Source organism: Pistacia vera, unplaced genomic scaffold (assembly GCF_008641045.1).
Source record: "Pistacia vera cultivar Batoury unplaced genomic scaffold, PisVer_v2 Contig723, whole genome shotgun sequence".
Taxonomy (NCBI): domain Eukaryota; kingdom Viridiplantae; phylum Streptophyta; class Magnoliopsida; order Sapindales; family Anacardiaceae; genus Pistacia; species Pistacia vera.
The window spans coordinates 693,646-714,270 of record NW_022196583.1 but is presented as its reverse complement, the minus strand read 5'-3'; the positions used below and the strand labels follow the sequence as shown (position 1 = coordinate 714,270).

Here is a 20,625-nt window from a genome sequence, read left to right as displayed (position 1 = left end):
TCAGCTGGATCCAGATCTTGAACCATATAAAGAGTCAGATTTTGCGGCTAGCTTAAGGATTGATTCAGATTGACCATGGGTGGTCAAGACATTCTAGATCAGTTTGTGGCAAGTCTACAGGAAAAATATCCTAGATTGCCTCCAAGGTATGCACAATTCGTTGCCAAGGAAACCCAAGGTGATTGGGAAAAGGCAGAAAGGCTCTTTATGAAAAGAGTAAAGGAAGAAGACTTTGTTTCTAAAGCAGATGGCAAACAGAAGATTGACATTCCAGAAATTTCTTCTTCTAATGTTGAAAGAATCAGCAGGCATTATGAGGAAGAAATGAAGAGACAAAGAAAAGGGAAAGAAACTGGAGGTCTAAAAATTACTCCAGGACCTAAAAAGGCGAAGCTTGATGAGCTAATCTCTAGATTCAAGGAATCTGAGTTTAAGGATGATCCGTTTGAAGGAATTTGTAACCCTTTGAATTCTTTCGAAGGATTCCTTAAGGAAATCTCAAAAACCCGAATACAAACAAACCTATCCCACTAGGATAAGGTCAGAATTTGTACCTAAGGGTATACCTCATATGGTGGAGATACCGTCCAGTGGAAGTTTCCTAAATATCGATTACGTTACAAATGTTACTGACGCAATTGAGGCATGGGAAACTGTTAACTAGGTTCATTGCAAAATAAGGCCTTTAGACTCAGTGATACTTACAGATTTCTAAGATCCACACTGCAGGGAGCTTCTGGAGAAGTTTAGAAGCTGTTATGGGTCTGTTAGATACTCTAAGGGACTTGAAGAATGCAGAGGCTATTTTTGCACTCTTTAAGGATATGCTATGTCGAGAGTTTACTGGGATAACTATAACCAGTATGAATCTTACAGAGGTAGTTGTCTTAGAAGCTTTGACAAAGCTTAGGCTTTGTAACATGTGTTTATTTGAAAATTTCGTTTGTGAATATAGACGATATTTTTATCAGTTTCTTGGTGGCACACAAGAAGTCATGAAGAATACTTTCTTTGCTAAGCTTCCCCAAGGATGGGATAAGACAGCAAACGAGGCGTTTAAGCTTCTAGTCGAAAAGAATCATGTTGTTGATTCTTTGGAGGACGAATAGAAGCTGTTAGACAGCTCATGAGAACACGATGTTTGAACGCCAAGTTGGATAAAGAGGCCAGGAGACTTGAGTTTAATGAATCTTGTTGTCAAAACTTTGATGGAGTGCCAGGACAATATAGTTGTGAGTCGAGGAATTCGACTAAACATCAAAGTTGGAAAAACCATATGAAACGGAAAGGATTGTTTGGTAAAAGGAATTTTAAACCAAAATGTTTCTGTAATATGGTAAAAAAACCTATTACTAATAAACGGAATCTTCTGGATTATGAAAGGTTTATTAGGCGAACAGGGAAAGGTCTACTCAATGCTAAGAACGCGGAGCACGCAAGTATTGTGCTACTTGCCCATCTAGGAAAAAAGGCAAAAGATTGTAATTGTTGCTGGATTTATGGTGACAAAAATCATTTTGTGGATAAATGTCCTCACGAGGGAAAAAAGAAGGCAACAATAAGATTTTTGGAAATCAACGTTGAGAATCTAACTTCTGAATTTGAGCCAGTTTGGGGATACGAAATTAATTCGGATGACGAGGTTTATGAATTAATTTTAGATTACTCTGAAGATTCAGATTCTTCAAAGGATGACTCAAAAGATATGACTTTTGAGGAACAATCTTCAAATCTTCAACGCATAGGTATATTCATGCAAAGAACTGGAAGTTTTAATGAATATCCTAGGAATAACGAAATTGGTGATGAGGATGATCTTATCCCAATTAGAAATGGAGATGAAAATCCTAACTCGGTAATTAGTTCATCATCTAATTACGAGGATCACTCGGGTAACCTAGATCATTGGGTAATTCCAAGGTTAACACTTAGATAGGTTTTTGAGAAACGCTTTAAGAGGTTATTTAAAGCTGAAGGCTTGGAAAATATACATGAAAAACCTATTCGTGTAGCTTTATCTCAATCTCAAGAAGGTGAATTGATACTCTCGAACGATGAGTGGCTACAGAAGGTTAAGGGTCTTGCCAAACGAGCAAATGGCAAGTACAACTATGTACAACCTGGTGTTGTACAAATACATGTACAGGGACTATTCCGTGGATGAATGAATGTACCTATTCAGGTTGCCCTATTGGACAGACGATGGCTTACGTTCGAAAAAGCTTTAGTTGGCGGATTTCATGCTAACTTAGCTTTGGGAGATGCCTATGGGATTGTTGAACCAAGATATATGGTTGGTCTTAAGGATCCAAATCTTAAAGGGATTATGGTCCTTCGAATTCATATTTCAAGACTAGAAGACTTAATGGCTTCTAGTGATGGAACAGCAATTCAGTATAGGTTGATTTATCAGTTGATAAATTCACTTAATTCTATACGAATGAACTCCAGTGTAGATATTGAAGTTCATGGCTCGAGACAGGATTATATAATTCCAATTCGACCTACGATAGTCAATGCTAAGGCTCTTACGTGGCCGAAACGATGGGTTTTGGAATACTCAACGCAACCCAGTGTGGTGGAATTAAACCCAAATTGGGGAATTCAGATCCAAGAACTTGATAATGAGGTTGAGGTTACTCTTCCTACGCCTAGAAACTCGGTGTCTTTAAAACGGAATAAAGAGATTCAACCTATAATGTCAAAGAAAAATATACTTGAAACAGATGACACTGCTAGTGAAGTTGGGAGCAGTAGTAGTAGGAAAATAGTCGAATATAAATATGTTCAAATTCCAGTATATGAAGATGAAACCTCAAGCACGAAAACGATGATGAGTCATGAAATGCATTGTCATGCGATAGTTCAAGGAACTATTGACACTTATATTCGTGCTAAACTGTGTTTTCCAGAATATGAGGAATATACTCTGGATGTTTTTGTAGACACAGGAGCAACCAAATGTATTGCAAGGAAACAATGTTTTCCATGAGAGTTTTGGAAACCGTTGGAAAAACCAATCCTAAATACAGTTGCGGATGGAGGACAAAGTATGATCACGGATGTAGTTGAAAACATGGGTTGTACTATTAAACGAGAAACTATTTACTTTAAGAGAAGTCCTGATAGTGGATTACCTAGAAGTAGATTTTATTCTTGGGAATAGCTTTCTGCGGGGGCAATCAGAAGTTAGGCCATTTACTCAAGATAACGACCATATTATCCTTGGAGGTCTTCTTGCCTTAGTTTCACCGGTCTAAAACTGTTTCTCACTTTCGAAACTTGATAATGGATGATTCCATCTGAAAAAAAGGTAGAATGGTTTAAGAACAAGGTGATGTTCTTAGGCGTTGAGATAGGTGAAGGAGGTATTCAACTCCAAGAACATATCTCGAAGAAGTTGTTGGAGTTCCCAGATGTGCAAGAAGATAAGCACACGTTCCAACAATTTCTTGGATTAGCCAATTACATGTGCGAGTATGTTCTTAATCTCACTAATGTAATCAATGGCTTGACACTTAAAGTTAGTGATAAAGTGCCCTGGGTTTGGACACTTGAAGATACTAACTGTGTTAAGCGGACCAAAACATTGACAAAGCAATTAAAAGCTTTAAAACTCCTGGAAGATAATGATGCGCTTATTATAGAAAGAGATGCATCTCATTTGTATTGGGGGGTGTGCTTAAGGCTAAAGGTACTGATAATATTGAACGGATTGTTCGATATGCGTCAGGAAAATTCTCTCTTGCTGAGATAAACTATCATGTTCATGAAAAGAAAGTTTTAGCAGCGAAAGAATATATTGACCAATTTTGATTGTTCGTAATCAGTCAAGAATTTACTTTAAAGATAGACTCTAAATATTTAAAAACTTTTATAAAACTGTTTTTAAAGGATGGCAAAGCTAGACTAATCAGATGGCAAATTTGGTTTGCAAATTATAGAATCAAATTTGAGTATATTTCTGGTAAATCTAACTTTGTTGCTGACTTTCTATCCAGACATTTCTCTGAGGAATTGTAGGATAATGGCAGACAAAAAGGAAACTGGAAATCACTTCTCATGTTCCAAGTGTAAACAACGAGGACACTTGAGAAGGAATTGTCCCTTAAAGATAACTTTAGCTCTAAGGGTAATTGGAAAAAAGAGGGTAGTGCAGATAAGCAGGTTATTTCTACTCCTAAGCAGGTTACTGCAATAAAGCAGATTAAAGAAGGAAAGAGTCGAGACTATGACTCTGATACTTTGGAAAGAAGAAACCCAAAGTTTCAATGCTTGAAAGGTACTTCTACGAAGGAAATTACATCTGAAAAAGAGATTACTCCCAAGAAGGAAAAGCAAAAGACTCAGAAGAAAGCAATGGCTTGCTGGTCTTGTAAACAGGAAGGACATGAAAGGGCTAATTGTCCACTACCAAAGACAAACAATTATGAGGCTTCATTGTCAGGCGCTGCAAGCATGGTGACTCCACACACTCCACAAAAGTGGTTAATTGACATAGATATTTGTGAGAGGTTTAGTTTTCCAGAAGACTTAAGATTAACTCCAGCTAGTCAAACACTCTGGGAGGATCTTGAAACTCAAATTAGGATTGCATTGGTGACAGGACAAGGTGAAGTACAGCTGCAAAGGTGTTTAGAGAAATTAGCGAGAAGGCTAGCTTGGCTGGAAACTGATAAACTGTTTTATGAAGACGAGGAGTTCAGAGGAACTGCTCTGCTTTATGATGCAGTAATTCAAAAAAATTGAGGTAATGAGAAAATGTCATATGTTTGATATCATAAATCTCAAACTCGAAAATTTGAATGATTTAATAGTGAAGTTAAGAAAAACTGACTTGGTGGATTTAGTCCAAGGATTAGTAATTTATCCTAATGGAACTATGGAATTGTTTGTTCCATTGAAAACCTTTAGAAAAGGTTATTACAGAAACCTTTAGAATAAAGGATGGATCGATACAATGGAAATTGATGTACAGAAAGCGATGGTGGACCCAAATATGCTAGACACGGTTAAACAGACGCCCTGTGTATTGAATAGGAAGGTCGACACTTTCACTTGCATGATTACTTCCTCATTACAAGAGAACTATAATATTCAACTTGTACATATATGAGAATTTCTTGCAGGAGAACCATGTTACCGAGTTATGTTAGATAACGAGGTAAAAATGAGATCTTATGCACTAGAAGAAATTCAAAGAAAAGAAACGGAAGATTGGATGAGGTTGCATATTACAAAATTGCTACTGGTTAAATCCAAACTGGAAGAGCTTGTTAAAGCAGATGCTACTATCCATATCCATAATGGGATAGTGGTAGTTTTACCAAACAGGTATGCAACAATCCAAGATACACTCTTCAAACATAACCAAGCCTAGTTAGGAACGTTATTAGAAGGGTTTGATTTAGCCCATCTATGAAAGCAGACTTTAATGGAATGTACTATTGATTTTCTAAGGTTGGTCTTAGCTCACGACCAGGAAGCCCAAGAAGATAAAACTTTGAAAGATTTTATTGATTTTGTAGAAGTGGATAACTTTAAAGATTGATAAAAATCTAGAGGATAGAGATTTGGACTACCGAAAATGTTCAACACATAACACGCTGACGTGTATCAAACAGCAGAAGATAACACGTGGACATCCAGGATTTTGCCGACAGAATTCAACAATCAGGATCAAAAGAAGGCTTTGGATGTTGTGTCGTTATCATTTGTAATAATTGTATCCTAATGTGTAAGACACATGTGAGACATATAGACCCTAGTGTTATTTTCTTTAGGGTCTGCTTGGGAGTTTTTTTTCCCCTGGTTTTGAGGGGTTTTTAATTAGACTGGTTTTGAGGTGTTTTTAAACCATTACTTGCCAGATTTTTTATGCACTGGTTTTGACTGGCTCAAAAACCCCCCAGAACCAGTATAATGTATTTTTGAGGGGTTTATAAAACACTCCAAATCGGGGTGTTTTGGTTGGTTTTAAAATTTTATTCCACAAATATCCTATCCACTATAGAACTATCCCAATTACATCAAAAAAAAAAAAATTATCATATTATGCAAGTCTTCAACCGTATTAAATATAAAACAATTTTAAACAATCATAAAAAAAAAAAAATTATTAAAATCTCATTTCTAGATACTTTCTTGGAAAAGTAGAGTTACAATTCTTCAATCATTGGCGAAGAATGATAAGAAAACTTTATCACATTTGAAATTATAAAATACTAATAAGTAGAAAACAAATAAAGAACTCTTACCTTATAATTGATTAAAAAAAACTTCAAAGTACTAGCTAGAGTTGGGGTATTTTTATAGGCATATATGTAAATTTATCATTTTAAAAAACTGTTAGAATCGCTAGAAAATAAACTCCTAAGCATAGGTTGGGTGTTTTAAAAACCACTACTAAAAACCCTTCAAAACCGCTACGATAATTTACGCTCAAAACCACTACAGTGGTTTATCCTCATAACCGTTACCATGAAAATCCCAAGCGGACCCTTAGTTTAGATGTTATTTTCTTATTAGTTTATGAGTCATTATCAGTAGTTGACGAAATTGACCATTCAGCTTTAGTTGGTGATTGATTAAGACCGCTTATCTTATCTTTTGTTTTCTTTTACGGATTCAATTCATTTTGAAATCCGAACTTCTCTATATAAGGAGAAGCTTATGTACACTTTATTCAAAAAAAAATTAATAATATTTTCAGTTTGTGAAAAGTTCATTATCTCAATTTCTTGATTTACTTTAAATTGCATACACAAAGCAAGGAAAAAGGTTCATTCAAGAAAATTGATACCAGGTATGAACTAATCTTTAAAACTGAATCTATATATTTTTCTCTCAAATTAACTAACTAGGTTGTTTAGTGATGAAATGTTGGATTTTGGTGGTTAGGATTTATCGGAATTTAACTTGGAGGGACGACTATGCAAACTCTAATCGCTCGATTGCCAGCTATTAGCAAGGTCGGTGAAAGTAGGGTTTTAGGGGTTTTGGTGAGTGATGATTGGAGAAGAGAATAGTAGTGGTGTAGAGTCGCAACGATGTCAGAATCATAAACGGAATATAAATTTGAATAGTAAAATAGTATTTTAAAAGTCTATGGGTGAGAAAGTGTCATTAAGTTATTATTTGGTTGGGAAAAAGTCGTTTACTCATTTAAATATTTCAAATTTAATATGAATACATTTTTGTAACATTTATTCATTTAATTCCTTTCTGACTCATGCATTTAATGATTATCTGATGTAAATAAAATAAAATCCTGAATCAACTTCCGTTACCTCAAATTTCTTTTCTTATTTTATCACCTTAAATTGATTAAATTTTCTCAATTTACTGTCTTCCCCGGTTTATCAGAGTAGTTATGCAATAACAGTACCTCCATCTGAGATTGAATTTAAGAACAATAACACATATAGAAGAGAGTATGAAATACTATTACTATTTGGTTAACCAATTTACTTGATATTGCAGATTGCAGCCCAATATCGATGTTAGGACTAAGGGGAGTATTAAACACTATTACTATTTGATTTGGGCCACGTACTTTTAGAATTTTAACCAATTTTATGCTTCAAATCAGAGTCACATTCTACTGAGATTCTTTAAATGGTTGCATTCACCATCACAATCACAAAGCCAAAATTTATAAAACTAAAAGACAAAGCAATTTCTGATAAAATTCTACAGGAGAATATAAAATTCTATCAATTTTGGGGTAATTTATAATAGTGGTTACATGCAGATAGAATCTAACATAGAACAAGTGCAAAAACCATAAATCCCCCAACTACTCTTGCCAATGTATCTAAAACTCCTGTCTGCAGAAGCAGTGCAGAATGAGAAACTATCATCACAGGGAACTCACAGTCACCTTCAGATGGATCCTTGTCTGTAATAATGGCCAATCCAGAGAAATCACAGTTCCAAGGATGTTGGTCATTAATCTGAAAGTACATATTGAAAGCATACGAAGCATTTCCTCTGGCACTTAGGTGATTGCAGGAAGATCCATAACTCAAAGCAGTACAATCTGAAAGGCTACAGGCATAGTCTATACTATCTGGCAACTCCTCATAGTTATCTGCATCTGGGTTTAGAACACACCATTTCCTCTCCATGTATTCAACACCTTCAACTGGAGCTAAACCTTTGTTCTCCATCATTCCTGATAAATCTAATTCATATTTTGGCTTCCCATCAAACTCAAAAATTCCCCAATGCCTCTCAAAGTTTCCAGGAGCAATACTCTTACCATTCTCATCAATCAAGCTGAACAGATAGATTTCAATGGTGCCTTTTCTTGCTGGGGTTCCGGATCCACTCAAAGCATGTCCAAGCAATCCCTGGTTGAATCTTTTTGCATTTTTTATGTTTGCATTTTTATCACCATCAGTAGGCCACCCAACTTCTCCAACTATAATATCCATGGTAGGATATCCAGCTTTTTCTAATGATCGTACAAGAGTGTCAAAATTTGCATCAAACACATTGGTGTAAACCAAATTCCCATCTCTAAGGGGCTTGTTACTTCCATCAAAGAATGCAAAATCCATAGGGAAGTAATCGTTGCCATAGAGACTAAGAAAAGGATAGATATTGACAGTAAAAGGCGCACCATTTGAATGAAGATATTGAATTATTTCTGTTGTAACATCTCGGATTTCAGGCCTAAAGTCACCGGCAGATGGAACTGGGTTTGATTCAGGGGAGTAATAGATATCAGCATTGAAAGGGACAGTGGCTTTGATCTTGGACCCCAGCTCTGCGTTATTGAGAGCTTCCTGTATGTTTTTTAAGGCTGGTAGTGTCGAGTGAATATACGAGTCATTATATGTTTGAAGGAAAGGCTCGTTCCCTACAGCTACATACCTGCAAAATTAATTTTGTCAAGCTAAATTACGAAGTCAATTCATATAGGTGACGAACGCTAAGGATATTAAAAATTAGAACGACTTGCAGGAAAGTAAAACAGCTTGTTCATGAAATCATCCCTTAGGTGCTGTTCCATTGAGTGGTATAAATTTTGTTCAACTAATCTGCAAATACATAAATAAAAGCAAAAGACCAAGTAATAATTCCGTTATCTATTCAAAGCGGGGTGTGTTCCTATCACAAAACTCAGCTAGACTTTTTTGTATATGGATAATCCAGTCAATAATTCAAAGAATGGACCCCTACGAGGCCACTAATCTAATCATCTACTGGAGGGGTAAGGATAAAGGCACCTAAAATAGAAAGGCTAATTATTCCTTAATAGTAATACTGAATCAACATCCCACTCAGTAAAGAGGAAAAGGTGATAGAAAAAGACAGCAAATCAGTACAGAACTTGGGAAGAATAGCTTCCATCTTTGCACTAATAAAGAAATATTAAAAGGAAAATAAGAATAACAAGAGAATCATCCACAGAAATGCAAACCCATATAAGAAATTAGACAAACAAGAAATAAGATAAACCCAATACGAAAAGAGTTAAAGATGAAGAAACTAAGTTACTGAACTTGATCTTGACTCCGCCGGTATAAGAATAACTAGTTACATTAGCATATACCCAAGAAGCAGCAGCCTCAGTATCCTGACTCATCGTCTGCAACATGTAATTTGGTATGGCTAACATAACTTCAATATCTGTCCCAATGAGGGCTGCTAAGATTTTCTCATCAGCCTCAAACAGTTTCAACTTCTTAAAACCATTTTCTCTCAGCATTTGAACCACCTTATCTGGTGGTAAATGATGCGTTGACATGGTTCCCCAGTTCACTCCAACACTAGGGCTACCTAAAACCATAGGCATAAAGACAAGAAACAAAACCAAGAAACAGTTACAGCACTCCAGCACTCTTGTTTGTGCCATTTTCTTTCTTTTCTTTTAACTTTGGTAAACTTATCTTCAAAGGGGTGTATCTTTGAATCTATCTCGAATTTAGAAAGAATCAAGAATGATTAAAGAGCAAAAATGATTGGCGGTTGAAAGGAAAACAGAAGAGAGGGAAGAAGGGGAAGGTTTTGGTTCACTCGTGGAGTATATATATTAGTAAAAAAGTAGAGAAAATTCTCTAGACTAAGAATTCTGATGATTGGCTTTTGAGAAACTTCATAGGTAAGGTGAGAAATTCATTGGTTGTTTCTATATTGTGAAGAAAAAAAGAGTGAGAGATTCCTTTCTTAATTCTGTTATTCAGTTTTGATGCCAGCCATGCTACAAATGGTGTATATATACATGGTAGGGCAATTTCCCAGAAGAAAGTACATATATTATGCGGCTCCATCTGTCTAGGTTCCGTTCTTTCCTTTAAGGTTAATTAATTTCATTTGGCCTTTATCAGATAGCTTTAAGTTTTTCAAGGCATCAAAACTAAGGGAGAACAGCATTTTCCCACCCAAGGTTTGGCAAAACTACACTTACCTATCCTTCAAGTTTTAAAATGACACTTTCTCACACTTCGTTAAGTTTTGTTATATTTTTTGTTAATATTTTACTGAAAAGAAGGAAATAACCATAAATATTTGACTTTATAAAAATTTTATTATTTTTTAATTAACCAAAAAGTCAACTATTAAAAAGTCAAAAAAAAATAGTTAACCCCATCTAAAAAGTTAGAAGTAATGCTATAAAATTGTTTAAAATTAAATAACTTTAATATTTATTTATTTATAACGTTATCAATATCTCATTACTATTATTCAATAATCTACTAAATTTATAATGTTTTTCATAATATAATGATTTTCATTTTTACTAATTAATATATAAAATCAATATTTCTAATTAATTAAACAAACAAAGGAAAAAATATATCTTTACATTACTAATAAATAATGGAGTAAAGATTTCGATTTAACTAAATTTTAATTTATAATAAACTGTTTAAGGGTATTTTTATCATTTCAATTAAATATTAACAGAAAACACTAACAGAACGTCAGAACCTGACGAAAGGTGAGAAAGTGCTACTTTGAAACTTGACGGGTGAGAAAGTGTCATTTCGCTAAACCTTGGGTAGGAAAATGTGGCTCTCCCTCAAAACTAATTTATTATTTATATACGCGTAATCATGCACAACAATTTCGTAAGAATAATATTTTTTTTTTTTTTTTTTTTTTTAAAAACAAATCACTTTTCTTCTACTGCAACTGCAAGAGCACAAATACATTTTTTAGTATAAAAGACTAAATGTGACACTTTGCTTATAGCCTTTTTGCCTTCATCAAATTCCGTCAAAATTTTAAAGTTTAAGATCTCTTCTAAAATTCCTGAAAAATTTCTCTTGATTTTTTAAATGATTAAAAAAGGGAAATAGGTGATAAAATTTGCAGTGAATGAGAAGATGTGATGATCACGTAACTTCAATATTAACTATCTTCATGGAAAGGGGAAGAACAAAAGACGGTATATTTTGTTCCTTGAGAGTCAAGTAGTAGTGAGAAAACAAGAAATTAATAACAAAATGGCTTTACACCTTTTGTTGACTAGCTTTTGACAAGGATTGAAGAGGATCCTCTAAACGCAACCTTTCCAGTCAGAATCTACGCGTTTCAATCTCATTCAGATTCAGTCTTGCTTTCTTTATTTTGTTTTGTGTTTTGTCAAGATTGCAACTTTTCATCGTCTTAAAAGGAGTGGTTGCTATTTTACGAGGAAGAGCCATGGTGCATTCCAAAGAAAAAGGAAACTGGATAAATCCCCCAAGGAAATGCTGCTACCTTCACATGCTCAACAACACCCCCTCCTATAGACACAAAATCACAAAACTACCACCCAAGACAAATTATTTAGTTAAAAATAAGAATGAAAATCAAAACTCCTGCTACAGTGCAAGAAAAAGTTTATACTTTTTGCAGGACTTATTAGTCTCTGCACAAGCGAAAATCTTGGGTGCAAAGGAGATTGATGGCCATTTATGTAATGTGCGGCATAACTAATGAGAACTTTCTCTAACAGTTAAAATTCAGTTCGAACCAGTTGGGTTAAATTATGATCTCACTCACATTATCAAATACTAGAAATACTTGTTTCAACAAAGAGCAATCCATGCATGGGATTAACAAAACAGATTGAGCTAACTGAGCATCTCACAAGGTAAAAATATGTACAATTAAAAGACGATCCAAAACAATAAAGGAAAAACTTTTTTTAAAAAGATATAAATCAGATTCATGTTACATTCAAATCAGCTTAAGTACTATCAATTCCTTTTAAAGCTTCCATTCTGCATAGTTAAAAATAGCAGGAAGCACCAGTGCCATGTTACCGACGAAATATGTCAAAACTAAGAACAAGCTCTCCAAATTGATGGCAAATCAAAATTGAGTTCAAACTGGGGCTATTTCTTCACCAGAAGAATGAAGATCACGAGTGGCATCTTCATTGAAGCATGCTTCCGGCAGCCTAAAACTCAAGCAATACATCGCCTGGACAGTAAAGAAGTGCTCAGAAAACATGAAAACAACATGATTGTCAGACTTATGTAAATATGAACCCAAAAATCTATTAAACAGAGCTTTTAAATAATTATCTAAATACTTGAGAGACCTTGATCTAGGTGGTAGGTTGTACCTTGTTTGGAGCAACATTCCTAACCTTATGAAATATATGGTCTTTTATGGAGGCATTTAAGGCAGATTCTGCCTCCTGCAAAACAATTGAATAAAGCAATTCAGATTACAATATTCACGGAATTATCAAATCGATAGAAATAGATTCTGTATTGGCTGCAGCATCTGACACGTTAGAGATACATTAGTAAAACAGTTGAGATGGACAGGACAATATAAGGCAAATGGCATCAAAAGCAGGGGCCTGATAACTACTAAAATAAGCTACCCGTTAGGTTTCAAAATGACATGAAAATGTTGATGGCCTTAAAAAATAAGCTAAAGCAATTATTCAACTTATCCATGGACCAGTAAAAGAGCATAAAATATATTAGGAAAAAAAAAAACACCAGCATATCTTCAAAAACTTACTGAAATTATCAATTCTTCAGTTTCATTTGCCCGCATAAAACAATAGCAATGAATCCAAGGAAGAGATCCTTTCCAATATTTCCTCTGGATGAGGCCCTTAAATGCATCTGCAAAGAAAAAATGAAATATATAAGATAAATTACAACAATTTATGACCAAGAATATGTCTAACTTACCAAAAAAAGGAAAAACAAAAGGAAAAACAAAAAAAAACAAAAACAAAAAAGATGGTTGCCAAAAGGAAAACATAATGATAAGAACTGCAAGAAAACATGCCAACACATTTTTTCAAATATACACAAAGTTTGGTGAGTATGTGTGCATGTGCGAAAGAGAGAGAGCTAAAAAAGTGTACCTAGAAAGTTTAGAGCAGAAGCAGGAAGGTTCATTATTACATGATCAACATGCTCCCATGTCTTAGCATTAGGCAACTCAGAGCCTCTCATCCTCTTATTTTTCTTTCCTTTCCTCCCACCAGCAATAGGCACAGAAGCACTCTTGTCATTTCCAGTTTCTGCCGCGGAAAAAGAAATGAAAAATTTTCACATTTCTACCAGAAGACGAAATGAAAAATATTTGTGTACTTTTGTTCCAGTACACACTTTACAGCACTTCAAAGATAACAAAATATGTAAACACAACATTCACTCCAGAGGAATTGATGCCTGATGCTGCAGCTTGTCATACCTTCCAAGCAACCATCAGAAGGTCTCTTAGCTGCAGTACCAGGTGTATCTGACTTCCTACAATACTTTTCTACACCCTCCAGATCATTTTTAACAATACCAGGTACTTCTTTAACCTCAACTGCGTAGAAACAGAAAACTAAGGTAAAATGATATGCAATAAGTTTACAGGAGGATGATGCAGATATCAAAACAAGTAGATTACCTCCAAGCTCAGCAATTTTGGCACTTGTTTCATCATTAGCCTGTATGCCACAGTTGTTTGAAGCTTTGAGCAAGGAAACATCAGATTCTAAATTAATTTTGCCCACTGGTGCTACTATCATTTGAGATATAAATTTCCTTGCATCCATATTATATGCACAAACAAAATCATCAACCTTGTTGACTGTTGCATTAATCTTCAAATAGTGAATGCTAACTGGATTTAAATCATTTGCAAACACAATGCATCCTTTCTGTGCTGCTGGAATAGCAAAAGGGCCAATACCAGCAAACATGTCACATATGGTCTCCCCAGGCTGAAACTGAGACACAAGTCTAAGGTGTTCATGTTCCAATCTTGAATTCCAATAGACCAAACTGTAATCTAGCTTGAACGTTGCCCCATACTGCTTCACTTCTGTAACCATATTATTTTCTCCAGCTAAAATTTCAAATTTTGGTACTCGAAACTCATTGGTAATAGTTCCAACTTTATTAACAACAGTTCTGATTCTTGGATAATTTTTCTGCAACATAATAAGAAACTAAAGTTCAAAGATTCTCACCATGGTGGAAACTCAGCAGAACAGAAACATATTAACATGAGATCAAATTCGACACCAAAGAGACTACAGCCATAACCAAAAAAAAACTAAAACAAAAAAGTGCGAATACTTCTTGATCTGACTGGGAACAATGATCAACATAAAACCAGGAAAGGACATTATACACTAACATTAGTAACCAATGAAAAACACTGAGCACCAAAACAGATATAAGCAGGTCAAACTTCAAGAGGTCCTCTAACTCATGATGACACTAAAAAGAGAGAGATGAAAGCACAAATGATATAAAAAGTGAACTTGAATTAAAGCCAGAAGCAAATGAAACATACATCATAAATGACTTTCGCAATAACATCCTTGAAAGGAAGTAATTCATCGTGAATATTAAGATGGGCAATGTGACCTGCAAAAACAAGATGAAATGTTAATTGACTAATCAGTAATGATGTTCATGTTGAAAACTGAAAATGTGGAGTGCATCTTCTTTTAACTTATTTGCTGCACCATGTAGCGGGTATTATATGAAACTGACATGCTTTCCATATGATAACACATGTAAAGTTAAAGGAAAGTGCGTATAAGAAAAACATCAAATGGAATTATGACATGATTTGAATACTTAACTATGGTTTCAAAAGATGTGGGTACCTCCACACCACGGGGCAGAATCTGCTTCAATACATAATCTACAATCAAGATGACCAGTGTAAATTAGTTCAGACAAACAACAAAATTCAATTGAAATATCATTACTACCAAATGTGCCACATAATCTAAAGCTGTCCTCAAGAATACACTTCATCTTTAGACTATGATATGTGAGCGGACAGACAGAGAAAAATAGTATTCTAACAAAAGGATAAAAACAGATAACTATTTGCAATACACATCCAAAAGCATTGCAACAAACCTGCGTCCCAGTAGGAATATCCAAGTGTCATGGAATACGGTACTACTTCAATCTTGCATAACTTACTGAGTTCTTCAAGCTTTGAATCAGGAATATCAGATAAATCTTTTCTACATCAAGAAATTTCCATTAGTGAAAGATAAACATGCTTACCAATAAAGCAAACATTTTTAAATAGGTGCCCAGAGGTCCAAATCATAAAGCTTGGACTCATTCAGATCATGCAAAAAAAATAAAAAAATAAAAAAATAAAAGACTGCAACAAAAATAGTTTTAGAAAAGGATGCAAATGCAAGTAAGATTAATTTGATAGGCATGCTTAAAGAAAAAAATATAAATGGAATTATTCGTGACAACTACAGGACGGGTTCTATAACAATTTACACCAAACAGAGAATCATGCATGATCTTGCACAAGTGTTTCTGTGCATTAGCACTTGAGACAAAGAGAGGGAAAAACACAAGGTGAATGTTCATTGGCTCCTGATCACATAGAAAAGAGGGGAATTTCACAATAAATCTAGTGTAGGTAGATCATAATCAGGACAGAATCAAAACTGCTATTCCTACTAAAGACACTAAGTAAGCAAAAAAGAAATCTAACGACAAATAAATAATACAACAAGATTGGCATGCCTGATTTGAGTCCCTTCATCCACAAAAAGAACAACAAAGTTCACTAAGAGAATTAAGCATAAGTTGTGAATGACCATAGCCAGATAAAATGTGATCTGAATGTAGTCAACAAAGTTACAGGCCTAAGAATAAGGGCCAAGCTGAAAATTGAGGCTGGCAGCGAGTTATTATGGACAATTAGCAGAGCTCTCAGCTAAAGTCACCTGGGTGTTCAAATGAAAATATTATATAAGAAACAAAGTTAGCAGGAATGACAACCTTTTTTTTTTTCTTCTACAAAATTGTCAAGTAGATCAACAAAATGGTGACTCAGATGGCAAGTAAACATCAAATTTGTTTCTTTCATTCACAATCAATATAATCAGTTATAAATATTCTTGGTAGTTGTATATACTATGTATATATCCAACTAACTGTTTCAACATTCCTCACCAGAATTTTGAACCCTTTCCGATAATATCAAGTAACGGTTTTGTTCACAAGTTGGGTCTTCAGTAATTGGTTTAACACGGGCCTTGTCAAGAATATATCTGCAAATAATTAAAAAAAGAAAAGTTATAGAAGTAGACAAGCATGTGTGATGATGCCTCATCAGATTATTGGATTTTTCAAGTAATAGATCCATCCAGCCTACAGGATATCACATAGCACAACTTCAGAAATGCAAAGACAATAATGTGTCTTGACATCCTTTCTGCAAATTCACTATTCAGCAAATTTCCAATTCTTCTTAGCATTTTATACAAGCACAAGGAAGAAACATAAATACCAAAACAGTGAAGTCCATAACAACACAACAATTGGGATCAGAAACAAAAAGCCATGTTCAACCTATCCTCGAAAGGATATCTTTTACTTAGTGTTTATATACTAGCAAAACATGATCCTTACTTGTGTTTATATATAAATTAAGTTTCCAAAAAAGAAATATATTCAAAATATACCGTTTTCTATGAAAAAAGTATATGTTCAAAACTACACGAATAAACAAGAGGCGAAATGCAGGTAATTTCCATTAACCGGGTTAATACTATTGAATAAGACTGTACCCGTTCAGTAATCGGGAGGCAACCTTACACAGCTCGCGCGGTATTCTAAGTGCCCATAGTTTCAGGTCAACGTCAAACTTGCTTTCGTCCAACATTGCTAAGTTTGAAGAGCTAATCCCACCAGCTAACTAAAAGAATTTGAAAGACCAAGAGTTTAAATGATTTTCGATAACTGACAACAGAAACAATAGTTAGAAACTTACAGTTTTGAAAAAGATTTCGAACACTCATCCACCAACTAGCAGCTGCAACTTAAGGAAACTGGAAATATTCCTAGGGTTTATGCAGTGAGAAATTACAGGGGCCTTATGAGGTTTTAGCTAGTACGGCATCGTTTGGGTGTGTTGGGGTTGGTAATTTGGGTTGGGTAGGGTTTGATTTGAGCTGCTCCAATCGGATCAATCTCGTAACGGTCCATTGAGGTGCCCAATGCAATGCTTAATTCTTAAACCATGTGGAGTATTATAACTTATAAGTGCATGGCATTTATTTGATATTAAATTTATTTTGAATTATTATAATTCCAAAATTACTATTTTCCTAATTCTTCAACTTAATATGCATTTGCTTTTCTGTGGTATTGTGTACTTATTTTTTCTCAGTTCTCTTTCAAAAATAATTCTTCTTTCTTATATAATACAATTTTATTTAGAATGAAATTAGCAAGGGGATAGACCTAGTTAGTAAATATGGGTACAGCAAAAAAAAGTATAAGAATTTTACGGATATGATACGGTAAATGGTGAAAAATACGTTTATAAAAATTCAGTTATAAAATTTGGATACGAAAAAAATACGGTACGAATTTGATACGACACATTATCAATAATACGTTTTAAAAATACATCAATATCAATCCTAATTTTAGCACTTTTCATGAGCTATTTGGTTAAAATCTATATAGCATTTCAAATATACAAGTACGGCAAAAAATGGGTACGGGTATGATACGGCAAACAATGAAAAACAATGTTCTAAAAACTGAACTGGACAATGACCCGTTCAAGGGTCCAGTTTTCAGTTTGACCGATTTGACCAGTTGGATCGGCCGGTTGGACTGTAATTTGTAAAAATATTGTGGTCCCTAAAGGTTTGAAATTCATCAAAAACACCCCTATAATACTCCCTTAAGGTTTGAAATCTATCTAAAACACCCCTGTCACCTAAAGATTCTAGTGAGTGTGGCGGTAGCGACGATCGACGGCCAATCAAAGTTGGAATCTTGGGGCTTTTGATGTGCAGGTGCCAGCGACTCTGATGGTGGTGCGACGAAGTTCCATCGACGTCGGAACTTGCCGGAATCAACGAAAGAAATCCGACGTCGTGTAAAGCCGTAAACTTTAGGTGGATGGCGATTGACGAAGGCTGGATGACGGCGACTGAAAATGGATGGGTTTGGTCGTGGAGATGCCGTCTATCGAATGATGGTGTTTTCTCCATCGAAAGATGCCAGAATCCGGCGGTGATTGGACTGTGATTCGGCACTATTCCGGCGGTCCAACCGCGGTTCCAATTCGGTTTAACTTCAAATAGCGGTTTTTTATATATACCCGACCGGATTTGCCACCGGTTGCAGGTCGAACCGGTCCGACCGGGTGGTCCAGTCTGGTTTTCAGAACACTGGTGAAAAATACGTTTGTAAAAACTCGGCAAAAATTCGGATATGAGAATAATTCATGAATAATACGACTGAGATATATAATTTGCAAATAATATGATTGGATAAATAAAATACGACAATTCACAAATAATACATAAATTATTCGATTGGACGTATAATTCACGAATAATACACGAATTTACTAACGAGGGGGATAGATAGGATAGGTTACGTTGCCCACAAAATGGCGTGGAAAAAGAGTACAACTGAAGCACAAACAAACATTACCCATTAAAGGTTGTTTACATTATAGTTTTTTTTAGCAATACAATATAGTTCAGAATGTTGACAAAATTTTACATTCTGGCATTTGGAACTTATAGGAAAAACAAGAAGTGTGGATTAGGGGAATTATTTTCCTTACAAAACATATTATTTATTTAATTAATAAATAAATTTACAGTGGTTATACCTTATTGATTTACGTACCGGCTACCGGTAATAACATTAACAACCGATATTAATCGTTAAGTTTGTGAACTAAAAATTAAAAAAATTGAAGTGAATTAACATCTCTCATGGAAGTGATTTGTATCAATATCAATTACAGAAAATTATAGAAATAATTTCTGTTGGTACCTGCGAATCGTTAGAAACCTACTGCTATACTATGTACCAACAAAATTTTACAGTAATAAAAATCGATAATCATTCTTCTTTAAATACACTACCCCCAATTAAAACTACCAAAAAAAAAAAAAAAAATTATGTCCTCCAATGACGTCTCTTCTCTCCCATCCCATTCATTCGCGCAGTTGAGCTTGAAACCATTTAATCATAACAAAACATGATTAAATTAACCAACCCAAATCAATCAGAGATATCATGATCGTATTCGTGCCAACATAAAAGCATGGAAACGCAGCGTCCAAGGATGTAGAAACGGGTTTTCTGTTGCTTTACCATTTGCAAACAACGCCTTCGAAAGCCGGAAGATTTCTTGGGTTGTTTTCTGCGGCGAGGATGAGGTGCGGCGATAAAATAAGGAATGGACATGGCCGTCAAAAGACCCCTAAAAAGAAAGAAAATTGGGTGAATCGAAATTGATTATCAGAGAAAGAGCAGACGGTTGGTGATTAAATAGGCGTTCAACAGAAAAAAGAATCTGTACTTTTTATGTCATTTCTAGGAAACTCACTTCTGGACGATATTACATTGCTATCCCCGTTTTTCGAAGACGTGTGGTTTATATTTTAATTGCTATACTATACATATACATTTGTTATAATCAGGTTATAATAATCTAGAATCTCTCTAAACCAATTTCTACCATATATTTTTAAAGTAACTTTCTTCCTTTTTCTTTTTTTAATAATTGTTTAACATCCGAGAATATGTACCATTTATATTATGTTTCTATTATTAAACATTTTATATTTGACTCGTAATTTAAACATATTTTTGTGTTGAAACTTTAGTTTGTTCACAAAATTGGTGAACGTTAGTTTAATGTTTAATTAAAAATCATATTATTTGCATGGACCCAACAATGTAAACCTGAAAATTAATTCATAACCTATGTAAATGCTCCAAAAACTCAAAACAGTGGATATGATATTGTAAATAAATCATTTATATAATTCATCTAATGTTTGGTAGAGTTCCTGAATAGAAATAAATACAAAATTTATCAAATAATTATCCGAATTATATAATAAAAGAAATTGCAAGGAAATGCTACGGGCTATTTCAGTCATTTACAAGTAATAAATATCATTTATTTTGGTCGAAAACCTGTGGGCCTCGGTCGAAACTGAAACAGACCGTAGGTTCAATTGTGAAAGAGCCGTGTACGATAAATAAATACAGGCCACTTGACGCTGAAGCCTCTACTGACGTGGATTTGTTGACTTTATTAACCACGTTTTCTTTTTAGGCAACCCAAGTCGGCTGCCCAAGTTCAATTTATCTTACTCATCAGTTGTCGCTGAAATAT

The 20,625-nt window shown here is 34.7% G+C and overlaps 2 protein-coding genes across 4 annotated transcripts; both read right to left on the bottom strand.

Moving 5' to 3' along the window:
• Positions 1 to 7,677: 7,677 nt before the first annotated feature.
• LOC116114798 (glucan endo-1,3-beta-glucosidase 8-like) lies at positions 7,678 to 10,179 on the bottom strand. The gene is made up of 2 exons (XM_031400944.1): positions 9,513 to 10,179; positions 7,678 to 8,880 (listed from the first exon to the last, which is right to left on the bottom strand). Exons 1-2 carry the CDS (start codon positions 9,863 to 9,865, stop codon positions 7,761 to 7,763), a joined length of 1,473 nt encoding a protein of 490 aa, XP_031256804.1. The 5' UTR covers positions 9,866 to 10,179; the 3' UTR covers positions 7,678 to 7,760.
• Positions 10,180 to 12,122: 1,943 nt separating this feature from the next.
• On the bottom strand, positions 12,123 to 17,342 carry LOC116114846 (tRNA (guanine(37)-N1)-methyltransferase 2). Of its 3 annotated transcripts, XM_031400987.1 has the most exons (12): positions 17,233 to 17,342; positions 17,030 to 17,157; positions 16,413 to 16,510; positions 15,345 to 15,449; positions 15,058 to 15,120; positions 14,764 to 14,837; positions 13,870 to 14,395; positions 13,666 to 13,785; positions 13,334 to 13,492; positions 12,979 to 13,085; positions 12,569 to 12,643; positions 12,123 to 12,423 (listed from the first exon to the last, which is right to left on the bottom strand). In XM_031400987.1, the coding sequence occupies exons 2-12, from the start codon at positions 17,122 to 17,124 to the stop codon at positions 12,325 to 12,327; spliced, it is 1,521 nt and encodes a 506-aa protein (XP_031256847.1). In that variant the 5' UTR covers positions 17,125 to 17,157; positions 17,233 to 17,342; the 3' UTR covers positions 12,123 to 12,324. The 3 variants fall into 3 exon arrangements, with proteins under 3 accessions (XP_031256847.1, XP_031256848.1, XP_031256849.1); XM_031400988.1 differs by lacking the exon at positions 13,666 to 13,785; XM_031400989.1 differs by lacking the exons at positions 17,030 to 17,157; positions 17,233 to 17,342 and having other exon boundaries at positions 15,345 to 15,454.
• Positions 17,343 to 20,625: the final 3,283 nt, after the last annotated feature.

Bases quoted from the DNA above. Each gene is read 5' to 3' on its own strand.
- LOC116114798 (XM_031400944.1), bottom strand. From the start codon at position 9,865: ATGGCACAAACAAGAGTGCTGGAGTGCTGTAACTGTTTCTTGGTTTTG. The intron at 8,881-9,512 runs GTTCAGTAACTT...TTAATTTTGCAG, and splicing joins ACCGGCGGAGTCAAGATCAA to GTATGTAGCTGTAGGGAACG.
- LOC116114846 (XM_031400987.1), bottom strand. From the start codon at position 17,124: ATGTTGGACGAAAGCAAGTTTGACGTTGACCTGAAACTATGGGCACTT. The intron at 13,493-13,665 runs GTATGACAAGCT...TTTCCGCGGCAG, and splicing joins TTCTGATGGTTGCTTGGAAG to AAACTGGAAATGACAAGAGT. The intron at 12,644-12,978 runs GTAAGTTTTTGA...ATTGTTTTGCAG, and splicing joins CTGAAGAATTGATAATTTCA to GAGGCAGAATCTGCCTTAAA.